General features: G+C 36.9%; 1 protein-coding gene across 15 annotated transcripts in view; it reads left to right on the top strand.

Moving 5' to 3' along the window:
• Positions 1–16787, top strand: part of LOC131439077 (myb-like protein Q) — a 236963-nt gene that overhangs the window by 162496 nt on the left and 57680 nt on the right. For 12 of the 15 annotated variants that reach the window (XM_058609659.1, XM_058609656.1, XM_058609657.1 and 9 more), the window contains one exon: positions 15661–15911. The exons of 2 other annotated variants lie outside the window; for them this stretch is intronic. In XM_058609659.1, the coding sequence (XP_058465642.1) occupies positions 15882–15911 (30 nt within the window). In that variant the 5' untranslated portion in view covers positions 15661–15881. The remainder of the gene's footprint in view (positions 1–15660; positions 15912–16787) is intronic. One more of the 15 variants, XM_058609664.1, reaches the window with a different exon arrangement.

Here is a 16787-nt window from a genome sequence, read left to right as displayed (position 1 = left end):
TGCTCAGCTCGTCGAGCTGAGTCAAATGGTATATGACATTCAGCCCTCCGGGCCTCGGTTCAAACGTCGGTTTTCACAGTGGATGTATTGCCTTTCTATATGAGAAAGACAAAACATTTAAAACAAATGTACTCAGTTGGAAATCTAGCACAATGAGACCACAGATAAAAGACATACTAGTATTCAATTTTAGTACAAAATTTACCTGCTTTGTTATAAAGTGATTCTTTCTTAGCAATTAGCTTATAAAGGCACTCAAACGAAGCTTTGCAAACGCTTTTGGGCACTTGTGTTCGAACTCGCTTTTGCAGTTTTCAAAAATTGTGTTACTTTTTAGGATAGATGGTTTTAGTTTATGATATCGACACATTTCGTGAACGGAGATGGGACATATGGTTTCAAGATACCTTGTAATATTAGAGCAGAAATTTGAAATTAAATTTGATGAACAGAAACTAGAACGAAGGAGACATGTTATACATTCTGTAACTTTATCCATACAAAAATAGTGGAAATTGTCAATCTAGCAACGATACAGCCTGTTACATAAGAGCGTGCTCGCTGTTGTGAGAAAATGAAAAGACTCATCACGAAAATACTTTTGAATATTGTTTTATTAGATTAAAAACTTACATGCAAATACATTAATAGCAAGTCCAATCCTCTTTAGCGTTAATAATGACTTGACACCTTCAAGGCATACTTTGAGCGAGATTTTGTGCGTTTTCTTCTGAAACCGACCTCCAAATTTTGTGAATTTGGCGAACAAACTGCTTCAAATTGTGTGGTCGGTTCTTTCCAAGCTTCATCTTCATTTGACCCCAAACGTTCTCAATTCGATTGGCATCGGGTGACTGAGAGTTTGGAAATTGGGACTATTTCTGTCCGTTCTGTTATACTTCTTGTAGGAGAAGTACTGATAGAATTTCGAAATTTTTGTCCCTTCTGTTCTACCTTCTGTTGAAGAAGTACTTATAGAATTACAAATTCATTCTTCTCTAATGCAATAATTTAAACTGGAAATAAAAGTAAGATAACTAAAAATGAGAAATGGAAATAATCGTATTCGCTATTGTTTATTTTTTGTGACATATTTAAAAAAAATTAGTTTGATCATCATTATATAGTGTTATTAAAGCGTTGAGAGCTACCCCACGGCGCATGCGGTCCATGCTCTTTCGAATACGATCCAATTAGCATAATGCGCTTTGCGACTGAACGCAGTGACTATCAAATCGACTTTTACGGCAACGATAGAAAAATTGCGGTAAGCTATATGCTATATGTATCAGTCTCTATGTCAGGAATAGCACACCGAACGAACAACTCTCAAAGCATACTCAAACAGAAGCCGCCTTGGTGCAACTCGCGTGTCCGAAGTCTGCCTGGAAATTTCTTATTCGGGCACTCTAAATTAGCAAGAAAAATTAGCTAGGAAATTTGTAAATCAGCACGTCAACCGCAAAGCTGATTTATTGGGACCCAAATCATGCCAAGGAGGATACGAGGGCAAAGAAAACAGACGAGTCCCAAATCATACCAAACATATATGTGACAGGGAAAAGGGAAAGTGAATGTGGGTTTCCCGTTGCGTTGCGTGAAGTTAATCAATCAACTGATGCAGGTTTGATACTGACGAATGACCGTACGTAACCTTGGAAATCAAAGTTATAAACGTCTACTGGAACACAAACTAACTTTTTAGTTCCAAATCATGTAACGATGGGAAAGGGTTTGTATTCTGACAATGATATATATGTACAAATTCAGATTAGGAAGCCCGAGTTCACGATTATTTTGTGAATTTGCATCAATTTTCAGGCACAGCACATTTTAGCAAACAATTAAACATAAAGTTACTTTACAGTTCTGTACGGTTCAATATAAATTAATCGCAATACTAATCGTTAATCGAAAAATATAGTTCTATTAATTGGAATTTCAATGCAATCCAATTAAGTTTTGGATCGATGATAGTGTTCAAATCGATTCAATCCATGTCTATTCCAGGTTACTATTGATTTACATGTCGTGTAAATTTCATTATGTCTTTCTGTGCAGGCATAGTACCTACTCTGGTTTCGATTTCGAAATTTTGTACAATAGGTCAGAGTTTTGGCCCCAAGACGCGATTGGGTATTAAATGGTGGTGGTGAACTCACTTCGTCCGCGTCTCTTGACGCTATTTTTTTTCAAATAACGATTCGTCAGCATTGCTATCATTTTTTCACTAGTTCATATATCATTGCAAACCTAAATTGTGTTGTTATTTGATCATCAGTTGCATATTTGTGTCGTATGTACATGAAAGGGTGACGCCAATCGAGCACACATATTTTCTTAATAAACTTACAATACTAAATCAATTGGAGTGAGAGTACCACGACATCAGGACATCTGAGGAACTTATGGAATGGTGCATACTCAGATAAAAATATTTTATGAATTTGCATCTACATTCATGCACATATTTTAAGCAAACATAAAGTTACTTTACAATTCTGTAGGTCTCGATATACTTCAATCGCAAAACTGAACTATAATTGAAAGATACAGTTATATTCCTTGAAAAATCAATGTAATTGACGAATTGATGATTGGACGAGGGATTATGGATAGCCAGCCCAAGTCACTTGAAGGAAACGCGTCCTTCTCAAACAAACCATTAGGAGGGTCCAAGCATGTATTGCGATATGCTTCATCCATGCACTGGATGTTATGGATGGAAGAGCATCTTTTATTCCCGCGGAATACGAGTTAGTGACTCTGCTTACATATCCGCCCAACCGATTTTGTTCGGTTTTCGGTAACAGCTATAGTAAGAAAGTGAATGGATGAGTCATATTGGGGCTACTGTAAGTCTACCCGCATCCAATGACATCTCCTTGAACTGATGGTGGCTCCACTTCACATCACCAGTGGTGGTAAAGCGTAGGTTTCGAACACACTAAACGTGTTCGTTCCGAACTAAAAAGTGAACCAAGATGGCCAGGCGACGTCAGCTGAGTTGACCGCCGACCCACCGTCGGAAGCGGCGGCCTTTCGTATACAAACCTGTAACCGCCTAGTTTGCCCGGCCTACTCAAAGCTAGGTTTCTTTACTTTAGTTAGGTCCGAACGAGCGATAGCGAGGTCGGACTGGACATGAACCAAAAAGATGTGGTAAGAGTAGAGATTTTTTTATTTTCACTCAATAAACGGAAAATAGGACAAAGACAAAGCCTGGTATATACACCTGTGAAAATGCTAGGATGCTTAGTAGCTAATAAAGTCAACCAGTTTTCTTGGGAACTCCGTTCTGTGGTTCAAATCTACAATTCAATCTTTATTCAAAAAGTACAGTTGTAGGTCAACAAAACGAGCGTTGACGCCATCATCTTCCATTTGTCTTTATTTTAAATCAATTCCAATTATGATATTAGGACAATCGCAGGATTCGGCGAAATGACCCCTTTCGGCGAAATGTCATTCGGCGCAATGACTCTTTCGACGAAATGACCCTGATCCTTTAGCGAGTTGAAGCTGGCTAAACATGATTAATCGAAATTTTTTAGAATTTTGCCAATGTTTAATCAATTTGTGAATCAATAACAGTTAAAATTAGTGACTTTATATGGAAATTTTTGCAAAATTTTGGACCAATGCCAATTCGATGCTCCATTGATTAGTGAATCAGTAATTGGAGTAGTTCTAACTGGATAATTTTGAACATTTTCAGCGAGATAAGGGTGGCGCAATATGAAAAATTGTAAATTATTTGACTTATGCTTATTCGATGTTATATTAAAAAGTGATTCAATAGCAATTAAACTTTCATAATGTTGGACATTTCCATCGACCGTAGGGTGACTGTATATGAAAAATTGTAAAATTTTTGGCTAATGCGAACTCGATGCTCTATTGGTTAGTAAATCAATAACATTGAGAATCGAATAACCTTTTCAGCGAGCTTAGGGTGGTTCTTTTGAGAAAATTGTAAAATTTTGGATTAATGCCAATTCGATGTTTTATTGATTGGGAAATCAATAGGTGTTCTGATAAGATAACTATGGACATTTTCAGCTAGCGTAGTAGGGTGGCTCAATATGAAAATTCGGTAATATTTCGACTTCTGCTAATTCGATGTTTAATTGTTTGATGATTAATTTGTTCAATCGAAGAGTGGCTCAATATAAAAAAATATAAGCTCTTTAGCTATTGCCAATTCGATGCTATACTCATTAATAAATCATTAATCGTCGATCCATAAATTATAAAAGTAAGCATCGAAGAGAGCTCTATCGACCAATCGAGTCTGCCAACCGAATAGTTCGAAACAAACTGCTTCGCCGAACATCGAGTAAACACCACCTTCGCATGAACCGAATGAACAGCTTTCGCATATTTTTGCTAAAAACATATTTCTGAGCAAATATGTACAGAGCATCGGTTCTAGGTTCACACATTATTATCACTGGAATCGTATTGGAAATAGTATAAAAATCACAAGTTTCTATATTAAGCCAGCTAGCACTTGCTGAGAATATCCAAACTTTATAAATTTTAATACCACTAATTAATATAGCGTCTAACATGAAAATGGCAAACTATTTTCAATTTTTCATATTGAACCAACTAGCGCTTACTTTAAACGTCTAAAATAGTCCTATTCGAACTGCTATCAGTCAATTAAACATCGAATTAGCAGAATTCAGAATATTTTCAAATTTTATATCAAGCCAGCTCGTTGAAAATGCCCAAATTCGAATTTCTATTGATTCACCAATCACTACACCATCGAAATTCTACAATTTTCTTAATAGAATCACCTGGCTGAAAATTTCCGAAAAAAATCGATTCTCGATGTTATTGATTCACTAGTCAATAGAGCATTGAATTTGTAATAGCAAATTTTTTTCCAATTTATAGAGCCACCCTACGATTACTATAAATGTCAAAAATTATGAAATTTCAATTGCTTTTGATTCACTATTTAATATAACATCGAATTAGCAATAGTCAAATTATATTCTAATTTGCATATTGCGTCACCCTACGCTCGCTGAAAGTGTCCAAAATTATCGAACTTATATTGACTCAATAATCAATACCCAAGTAACCATATGCATTATATCACTGCACATTTCCAACTCTATTTTTACATTTGCATTCAAAATGTAACTGAGAATTATCTTACAACAACCTTCCGCCGTGCTATATATGGACATTCAATGCTATATTTTGAAGCAACGAAACTTTAATAATAGCAGTGCAAAGAAATTGAATAGCTGCATTAAATTAATGTCTTGGTATTGAAAAAAATGGAGTAGTAGAACTAAAGCCAGAGCTAGTCAGAGTTCACGTTTGTTTACCAATATGTGTTGGTAGTACAGAAGTAAAATGGATTACCGAGGAAAATTTGCCTTTCACTTACTACGAAACATTCGAAAACAACACTGTTAACATTATGCAGCGTTATGCATTGGTAACATATATGAATGTTATGCAGGCCCGTGCACAGAAATCATTCATAGTAGATATTTGCATTATAGCTACTTTAATAATGTGCAATTCCTGCTTCATCTGTCAGATCCTATAACAGTCTAATAATGGCTCTTTTAGGCTTTATAATAGCATTGTAAAACATGTGTAACTCCGCTGCATTGAATCAATTTATTTACGCGAATTTTCAAAGCTGAAATAATGTAAAGTTATATCGTGGTTACTTGGGTATAGTATCATATTTGCAATAGTCGAAAAACTTGCAAATTCCTGTAATAAGTTACACGCTTACTAAAAATGTCCAAAATAACCCAATTCGAATTGTTTTTGATCGATTTATCAATTGAAAAAAGGAATATTTTTCCATATTTATCATCCTACGTACATTATTAATTTCAAAATCAGGTTGCGAGTACTGATTTTTTTCAAATCAAAGTCAAAGTATTGAATGAACAATCAATGGAAGAGAGCATGAACAGAATAGGAATTGAGGATGATTGACAAGCTGTAGACCCACCCACGCTAGACGAAATACGAAAAGCGGTTAGATAGCTTAAAAATGGAAAGGCCGCTGGGAAGGACGAGATTCCGGCTGAACTTCTCAAAGTCGGAAGCGAGCGGCTGTACTATGCACTCCAAGTAATTGGAATGATCTGAGAAGGAGAGGAAATGCCTTCGGACTGGCTGGATGGTATCATATGTCCTATCTAAAAAAGGATCACCGACTCGATTGTAAAAACTATCGAGGCATAACACTCCTCAATACCGCCTACAAGGTACATTCTAGAGATCTGTTCAGCAGACTGCGTTCATTGGCAGAATCCTTTGTCGGCGAATACCAATGCGGCTTTCGGGAAGGACGTTCAACGATGGACCAGATGTTCACATTGCGACAAATGCTCGATAAGTTTCGGGAGTACAACGGACTCATCATCTGTTTGTAGATTTCAAAGCTGCGTACGACTCAGTGAAACGTAGCGAATTGTGGCAGATCATGTTAGAACATGGCTTTCCGACAAAGCTAATTAGACTGATTCGTGCGACGCTCGATGGATAGAAATCAAGCATCAAGATAACTGGTACGACATCCGATGCTTTCGTGATGTTAGATGGATTGAAGCAGGGTGACGCGCACTCATATCTGTTGTTCAATATAGCGCTCGAAGGTGTCATACGAAGAATAGGCGTACAAAGAAACAGTACCATCATCAATAAGTCTCACATGCTTCTTGGTTTTGCGGACGACATTGATATTGTTGGTGTGAAACGTAGAGCTGTGGAAGAGGCTTTTGTGCTCTTCAAGAAAGAAGCTGCGAGAATAGGGTTGACGATAAACTCTACCAAGACTAAGGTTGTTGACGAGTTCATATATCTTGGAACACTAGTGACATGCGATAATGATATCAGTCGCGAGGTAAAAAGGTGTGTTGCAGCTGCTAATAGGTCTTTCTACGGGCTCCGTAACCAGCTGAAGTCTCGTGGATTGCACACACGCACAAAACTTGCTCTATAAAAGTTCTTCATACTACTTGTTTTCCTATACGGCCAGGAAGCATGGTAGTTGAAGGAAACAGATGTTCGAGTATTCGACGTCTTTGTGAGAAAAATCCTGCGCTCAATACTCGGCGGCAAAGAAGAGAATGGAGAATGGATGCGGACATTGGAAGGCTTATAAAACACGGCAGACTACAGTGGGTTGGACATGTAGCAAGAATGCCGGAAGAGAGAATGGCCTACGAGATGTTCAACAGAGAACCTGGCAGAGGTCGTCGACTGCGGGGTAGACCGCGCACTCGCTGGCTGTGCCCAATCGAAGAGGATGCACGCGCAGCGGGAGTACAAACGGCGGCTCAAGATCGAGTATCCTGGAAATCTACAATTCGTTCTGTCATGTTCCGAAGACGGGATGTGCACCATTAAAGTAAAGTAAGTAAGTAGTTGACAATCTTCCTATTCCAATGTCCCAGTTCGCGACATTCTTGCTTGACGTGACCTCCTTGAAACATGAAACGTTTTTATTTTACATGAAACGTTTTTATCATTCCATTAAGTCCATTGGAGTTCCAATTTAATTTTTATTTTATGTAAGATTCCTTGCTCTTCCATGACTTCAACCAATAGCGTGCTATCTTACATTGAATAAAAATGATGAACTGATGCAAACAAACCTGAAATAGTAATAAGATCATGTGCAAAATAAATATTTTTTATTTAATGTAATTTTTTTATATCATTTATTTTCCCCCTCCTTTATCCACTTTGGTTTAATGTAATTGATAATAGCAAATCGCTAGATTAAAGCAGTGTTTAGATTAATTAATGAATACCACACACATACTAATATGATATTCGAAATGTATTAAGTTTAAAGTACTATGTATTGTGGATGCTACGGCGAAGAAAAACTAATGTAAATTGCCTTATGAAATAATGTATATTGCGTTATGAAATTATGAAATAAACGTACTTATGAAGAAAAAAAAACTTCCATATGGAAAATATTTCTTCCACGAAAAGACTATTTATTTAAAGAAGAATCTTTTTGAGGGTGCATATTTTCCCGTTGTTGACGAGTGATAATATTTGTCATACACACATACACATACACATAGCATATTGAAAAAAAAACGTGATTTGTCGGCTACGTCTGCTTTAAGAGTATATTTCCCAAACCGAAAATGTTCGGCATAACTCTTTATCACTTTATCAATGAACCAATAGTCAAAAAAAGTCTAAGGTTGTTGCAAATTGTTTAGCCATCATTGGTGACATTGAGCGAAAAGATAAACAGTGTGTTTTACGATGAAGTCATTTATACCATATCTCCTGAGTCGGAAGTGATTCACTCATTATAGAACGAATTCTAATAGTTTTATGTTACAAATAAAAGGTGATTTTTTTGAGGTTAGGATTTTCATGCATTAGTATTTGCTCAGATTTTTTGAGGTTATGATTTTCATGCATTATTATTTGCTCAGTATGCTCTGACATTTCATCATGAATAGACTTACTAACGAGCAACGCTTGCAAATCATTGAATTTTATTACCAAAATCAGTGTTCGGTTCGAAATGTGTTTCGCGCTTTACGCCCGATTTATGGTCTACATAATTCTGGTTGAATGGCTACGTAAATAAGCAAAATTGCCGCATTTGGAGTGAAGAGCAACCAGAAGCCGTTCAAGAACTGCCCATGCATCCCGAAAAATGCACTGTTTGGTGTGGTTTGTACGCTGGTGGAATCATTGGACCGTATTTTTTCAAAGATACTGTTGGACGCAACGTTACAGTGAATGGCGATCGCTATCGTTCGATGCTAACAAACTTTTTGTTGCCAAAAATGGAAGAACTGAACTTGGTTGACATGTGGTTTCAACAAGATGGCGCTACATGCCACACAGCTCGCGATTCTATGGCCATTTTGAGGGAAATCTTCGGAGAACAATTCATCTCAAGAAATGGACCGGTAAGTTGGCCACCAAGATCATGCGATTTGACGCCTTTAGACTATTTTTTGTGGGGCTACGTCAAGTCTAAAGTCTACAGAAATAAGCCAGTAACTATTCCAGCTTTGGAATACAACATTTCCGAAGAAATTCGGGCTATTCCGGCCGAAATGCTCGAAAAAGTTGCCCAAAATTGGACTTTCCGAATGGACCACCTAAGACGCAGCCGCGGTCAACATTTAAATGAAATTATCTTCAAAAAGTAAATGTCATGTACCAATCTAACGTTTAAAATAAAGAACCGATGAGATTTTGCAAATTTTATGCGTTTTATTGTTTAAAAAAGTTCTCAAGCTCTTAAAAAATCACCCTGTACATCTTCACTAGAACCATTAATGCATTCATTGAAAAAATCACGAATCAAGGCTATTAGAAATTCTTTATATGCTAAGGTTACTACATTGATGATAGAAATATTTGATGTTTTTAAACCACTGTTATACGTGCTTCGGCACAGATGACTGCATTGCAATGTGTTGCAATTTCTGCCTTCACATACCTGACTACATGCTCATGTAAAAGTTAAGCGCACGATTAATACTACCAATTTTGGAAACTTCAATTGTGGTGCGCAGATCAATATATTTTCACGTTTCGCCCTCTCACTTTGATTGATCAAGTACAATGATTCAATAATTACATATTTTGGGCGTATACTTCAAATGCAAAAAAAGCAAACGAGCGGAAGTGAAGTTCATTCTGAGTGAATGACTATTGTTGAAGCGCTAATATCTTGCTTTACAGCTATGTACTAGGCACAGAAAGCCGTATGTGTAAGTCACATCCGCTATTGGTTATATCGACGTGCTTTTTAAGCTTTGTAACAACGCATTTTTCTAACCATCACTTAATGAAACAACAGTTTAAAGTAACTCTTAGCAACAAGAAGTAATGAGCGAGCTGCTAGTTTATAGTTTTAATAGCTAATGACTTCATTTCCAATTGGCTACTACTGCCGCCTTCAAAGTCGAATGAAAAAACTACAAAAAGCTTTCAATTGCCAACCTTTTGCCGTTAGCTTTGTGTTGATTGGTCGGTTTGAACAGTTCGGAAATTGAAAAGAGACACGTTCGTTCACTACAGCAGAAATAAGTTTCAATGCACTCAACCAGTGCGATTGAAGTACGTATCTGAATCCGGTCGAGATATGTTCCTTGGACGATTATTCTGCCGACACGGCCAGTGCCAACCGTAATGGTGCACTATCTGTCCGTCATCAACCATTGATCGCTCACTCCCGTCTACACGAATGTTGAATATACGATGGCAAAACATTCAATTAGCTTGAATGAAAAATATGAGTTTATATTGAATACTGTTGGGGGCAGTCGTCGCCATGCACTTCCAAAGAGCGAACGATTGGCTGGTGCTTGGAACACGTTGATTGATTCAGCAATATGTTAAATTGTGTGTGGACTGTCTCACTTAACGAATGAGAACTTATCTAAATATTTGAACTGCATTAACTGTTTTATCTCGCTTGGTCGAACTATGGTTACGATTTACTAAATAAATAGATGAGTTCCTATAGTTGGAATGAACAGAAGAAAATTATTCGGAAGCATATTCTCAGAATTATACAAAATATATTAGAAAATATGTTATAAATTTAACTGAGTTGAACAGTGACAACATACTAAATGGTAAAAGTGACTATCGCTGACCACGAATGCAAAGATTCAAGAAAGCACGTAAGTAATTAGTTTGTTATATTTGCTTGTTGATTGCTAATGCAATTAAAGATAACCTCTAATTGCAGTTATCATTATCAACTCAGATTAAAATCCAAACAAAACGAAACGAGGTGTTTTTTTTTAATTTTGCAGCTTTATTACTTTATAATCATAACAGAATGAAATCTAAATTTTAGGAAAAACTGGCTACGTTCCGGACTCGAATTGTTGAATTACTTAGAAAAAAACAGATTAATAACAACATTTTTATTGGCCACCCGACAGTCCGGCATTGTTATGCTACCAAACAGAAGTGATTGTGCAGCTTTTTCTTGTGCACATTAGATCGTTCTTTTCCATTGGCACCAACTTAACGTCAAGTCAAGCTATGTATTACGCTCTCAAGTTCCAGTGCAAATCAATAGTCCATTCTTTGACTTCTGAGTATCTCGTGTTGTCTTTTATCTATGAAAGACATAAGCCTACCACTTGTCGAGTGCACATTTATATGCGCACTCAACCAACTACAGAGCTCTCAGCTAAGTAGAGGAATTTCGCCTTGATTGAGCTTGAAACAGGGCACTTTCGAAAGGTGTTTCCTCGGCTAACCTTGTTAGGAAGCTGCGGTCAACACTAACGATAACGACAGCGACTGCGATGGAGACTGCTTTCGATTATACTCTGCAAATCTATGTACCTGTAATTTCGTTACGACCCGATTCCGTCATGTTAATATTTGTGTTAGTACAATCGTGATTAAAGATACGCTGTTATTAAGGTACATAGATTATCTTGAAGAGTAAGGGTGCGGATATGGTTAATCTTAAAGAAATGATATGATTATATGTATTAATTGCAGCTAAATAAAAGAACCAGAAAAATTTGAGGGGTTCGTCGTTTGCTGGTCAAGTTAGCGTTGAAATTCTCGTAAACTTTATAGGTTTAAATGAAAGGGTAGAAAATTTCAAAAATGTGCTCTAACTTTTCTCGGAGTTGGCTGTACCGATCGGGGATAGAGGAATAACGCACATAGATGACCTGAGATGAATAGACCGATTGTCAGAAATGATAGAATAGATTCAAATGAAAGGTTTCATTCGAATTTGGCTTCTGGTTACAGAGATACGGTATTTTTAGTGCTCAAAATCTAGAACAGGTATACACGTTTATGTTCTTTCGTTGACTCCTATTAGAGTTAAAGAAGTACTCGTCTTCTTGCCTTGCTTATATAGAAAGGCTATACAATCACTGTGAAAACCGACTTTTGTACCGAGGCCCGGAAGGCCGAGTGTCATATACCATTCCACTCAGCTCGATATCCCATAGATCGCTATTGCATTTTACTCCGATCCAACTTCCGGTCCTGGAATTACAGGGTTATGCACTAAAATAATAAAAATGAATGTCACTCACTTTTCCAAGAGATGGCGTGACCGATTTTCACAAAATTAAATTCAAACGACAGGTCCTATAGTCCCATCAATCGCTATTGAATTTTATCTTTATCCGACTTCCGCTTCCGGAATTCTCAAACTAATTCTTCAAAAAGTCCTCGAAAAGTTTATCCAGATCCGATTTCCGGTTCCGGTATTACAGTGAGATTAGCAAAAAGAGAAAGGCAAAAAAATTTAATTTCATGAGGATTTTTTCACAAGCGATGGCAAAACGAGGTGCACATTTGATTAAAATTTACTCATCAAATTGGTAGATTTTATTAGTTGGTGGATATATAAATCTGTTTTGGGACTACTATTGCCCAGTTTCCGCTTCCAAACGCAGCGGTAATAGTGAAGAAAAGCTCCAAAAAACGGAACTCACTTCGATTTCTCAGCAACCGTTAAACCGATTTTCACAAATCATGATTCAAATTAATGCTCCAAGTGTCTTAAAAGATACTATGCAATTTAATCCCAATCCGACTTCCGGCTCCGAAATTATAGGGTAATTAATATCAAAACTTTCAATCTATCATAAAAATGATGCAAAATCTGTACGCATCGGTACGTGCTGGTACGGAAGAAGAAAAATTGAATACGGAGGTACAATTTAGGCAGATGTTCATATCGGCCTTGGCTGAATCGTCTTAAATTACCACGTTACGAGAATCGCTGTGCCTTCATCAACCTACCGACTCTGCAAAAAAAAACATTTTAATCCACCTAGTGATGTCATGATTGTCCCGGGTTGGCGGTTCAATGGATAAGGCGCTGGTCTTACAACCCAGTTGTTGTATGTTCGAGTCCCGACCTGGAAGGATTCGTAGTGTCAGTAGAATCGTTGCACCAGCCATGGTTCTGTACACTCTGAATCGGCTGCGAAGTCTGTTGAAACAGAAGGTCAAATTCCACTACAGGAATGTAATACCAAGGCTTTGCTTTGATGTAATGATGCCTTTCTCATATTACTTATATTTTCAATAACATCACTAGAAGGTTCAATCATCCTGAACTTAGGGGACGGGTATAGCGTGATGGGATAGTCGATGCCTATCACGCAGCCCACCTGGGTTCGATTCCCAACCCCGCACATAGGGCTAGAAAGATTTTCTGGTCCGAAGAGGCGAATGACCTTAGGATGTTAAAACCTCTATAATTGAAACAAAAAAAAAATCCTGAACTTGTGTATTTATATAAAATTGGTGACTGTGCCCTTGATCAGGTTATTGTATTACCTTTCCTAAATATTTACTGTCATGCTAGTTCTGTCAAACATGTCTAAGGCTGCAGACATAGTGAGCGGGAGAAGCTGAACCGAGCTGGTGACTGACAATAGCAAACCAAGAGCGGGAAACATACTTGCAGCAAATCAAAGGTACAAGCGATAAATCTGCTCAGATTTTACTCTGACAGGGTCCCCCTGTTTTCCTGCTTTGGTCAGCACAAAGTTCGTCACAGATTTTCGCGCTCACTCTGTCAGCAGCCTAAGACTTTCTAAATGTTCTTTTATAGAGCACAAACATCCACAAAACTTGTGATAATGCGATAAATTTCGAGAAAGCGTTCGAGATAGCTCCCTCACTCCAATTCGTGGAGAACGGAAAACATCTTCTAAATGTGTAGGGCATATTTGATGAAGACCAGACAATATTACTTTGGCTGTACTGGTTTCGGTTTCATGTTCCGGAAGAAGTGCTGTAAAATTCCAAAAGTTTCAACTCACATCGATTTCTCAGAGATGATTTGAGGTTAGGGAACAGGAAATGGTCCGAAGAAAATAAATCAGGTGAACAAGTAATTAAAACCCTAATCCGTTGATGCTCATATGCTTCAGATAAGACCATTTCACAGCGATTTCGTTCTTCAATCGCTTCATCAATGCACGCTACCCAAGTAGTAAATGTAACTTATTGAAATTTCAAGAGGTTCTGCAATTGTTTTAGAATTGTGTTTTTATGTTAGATAAGTTCAGAAAGTTCAAATATATTAAATTCGGATGTGCAACTTATCACTGTTAAGTTTTACAATAATACCCAAAAACAATTTAGGGTACATCTGAAACAATTGTGCAGCAAATCACCAACTTGCCCACGTTGCACTAGCAGTTATAGAAGCTCTGTAAAAATTTTCACATCAACTTATCAAACATTTTCCAAATGACTGTCATAATTGTATCCTACTCAATATATGCCGAAATGGCTGTTTATCTCTTGTCAAGAAAAAATAGTGAAATCATGCTCTCAGCAAGGCAAAAAATGATAGGCCGAATTAAAAACCTCGCAGTTAAAACTATTTTGCTGCCGAGTTCGCATAGTCTTAGATGCCTCATGAAATATTAGGTCAGTGTGTGCAGATTTCTTCATTTTTAGAAACACAATTCGAAACTTAAGTTGCACCAGCTTTATCTGCTTGAAATGAACGCAAAACTTGTCGATATGAGAATATTATCATAAGAGTTCCAGAAATACAGCATTACATATGCAATGAAAACAAAAAACAATGAGATACTTTGTATCCGGTTTTTATCTCGTGAAATAAATGAACAGACCTGACATCACTTTTTAAAGATATTGAAAGAAAAGTTAAGTTCATCATAGTTACTCTCCTAGTTATATATTACCGCTCGAGCAACTTGTTTTTGCAACTAAAGCACATTTACAGTGCATACAACAAGAGTTGGGTTCACTAAGATGACTGACTAAACTGTATTGTTGTTTAAGTCAACTAGTTTGATAAAAATAAAAACAACTATTTTGATAAAAATAAAAACAAAAATTTATCTTTTCAATATTTAAATGTTTATACTTTCTTATATTTAGGTGAAATAAATTATTATTTGGGTGAACCATTTTCTTTTCAACACACTGTTACCCTCGATGCCATATTGGAAAATTTTAAAGAAATTTCAGGCGTACGAAAACATGTTTCACCATAAAAATGCAGTTCGTTATCGATTTTCTATTTACTAAAACATAAACGATCAATTCTACAATATATAGTATTACCATTTATTTATGTGCAGAATATTTTTAAAATTCCATGTTTGTGTTACGAGCAGTTGTTTTGAAAATCAAATGTGAAGATTATTCATTAGAGATTATGTCTGCTATTTTTTGTAAACATCAATTCAATTCTTGTTTACATTACGTAGTAGTTTTCACCATTGATCAAAGAACTAAATAGTATCTTTTCCAAAATTACTGATGGGATGCAATAATCCGCCAATTCCGTTCGCATGCTTAGCAAAACCTATTCGAAAAAACTACCAATAAATACATCATCGTCGTCGATACCTTCTGCTATCTTAGTTCATCTAATCACAAGGGCATTGGCTAATTTGCTCAGGTTTCGTCTTCGTCTGGGTGCTTCATTTCATATATGCGTATCTGCCTATCGATTTGCAACCTCGCGGTGATATTAGTGATCACGTAAACACAGTGGATTTGTGTGCGCATTCCTTTGAGCATGCATGCCAATAATCATTAAATCAACAAGAAAATTAATTACGAACCACTCATCCTTCCTACTGACTGATGCAAGCTTATGGTGTTTTTCTTCCATTTCAGGTAAACACGATAATCAAGTTGACGCAAAATCAGCTTTGTCATTCCATAGTCCATGTGGCGGAAGCCTGTGGCATTGCGACAAGTGCCGATTCTCCAACCGATGGCCACTCACAATGTTGTGAAGGAAGTGGTTTAAGCCGAGGAAGATGCAAAACTAATTGATTCGAGAGCATAATGCTTGTGGGGAATTGCGTCTTGAGTTGTTGCGGGTGCGAGATGCTATGACATTGATAGCCATGGTGGGTAACGAGGTAGGTTTGTAGTTCTGGACTGGTTGACGGTTGCATGGGGACCAGGTGTCTATGATTCAAACATTTGTTTTATCTCGTGTGTGGAGTTTAGATCAATGCATGTTTTCCAAACTGGTCAGACGCGAAAATTTGATGAGTTGAGGGATTAATAGAGCTACGGAGGAATCATTGTTTATTAAACATGTTGACGCGGATTCGTGTTTTGAACAATGTATTTATCTTGTTTGAATCGTTGACGGATCAATGAGAGCTTTGTTTTGATTATTGGCATTTTGATTGCATTCTTTTATATCTAATTAGAAAATTAAAATATGTGTAATACATTTATGTTTACATTTTCATGCACACACTCGGCTCATTTTATTCGTAAAGATGTAGATCAATAAGATTTTTCTAGTTAATTTAGTTTCCTTGACATGAAGAAAATTATCTTTTGCGCCTTTCTTACTCATTAGAACTGTACTATTTCCCACTGTGCAAATGTGAATAATAATCAATCGAAAGCTTCGAAGTTTTGTCCTCTTTGTCGATTACATAATTTCTCCATCAAGCCTCCAGCTTTGCATTCTGTGACACGCGCACGCACTACACACAAATGTTCCTTTTCACTGAGATCGTCCACGGAAAACCATTAATTCAATGCCACTACTACCGTTTCTCACAACTGGTAGTTAAGTTATTGGAAGCAAGTCGTGATTATCCTGTCGGCTAGGAACATAGTCTCGATTATACGGTGATAAGCTTCATTTGGTAATAGTGATATCTAGATTGCATGAATCAAAACATTAATAAATGTTAAGTCACATCTACTTAAAAACCCTTTTTGAGCCACCTAGTGGTGTAATGATGCCTTTCTGATATTATTTATATTTTCAA

Source organism: Malaya genurostris, chromosome 3 (genome assembly GCF_030247185.1).
Source record: "Malaya genurostris strain Urasoe2022 chromosome 3, Malgen_1.1, whole genome shotgun sequence".
NCBI classification, from domain to species: Eukaryota; Metazoa; Arthropoda; class Insecta; order Diptera; family Culicidae; genus Malaya; species Malaya genurostris.
The sequence above is the reverse complement of the archived record's forward strand: the minus strand, read 5'-3'. Positions and strand labels throughout refer to the sequence as shown.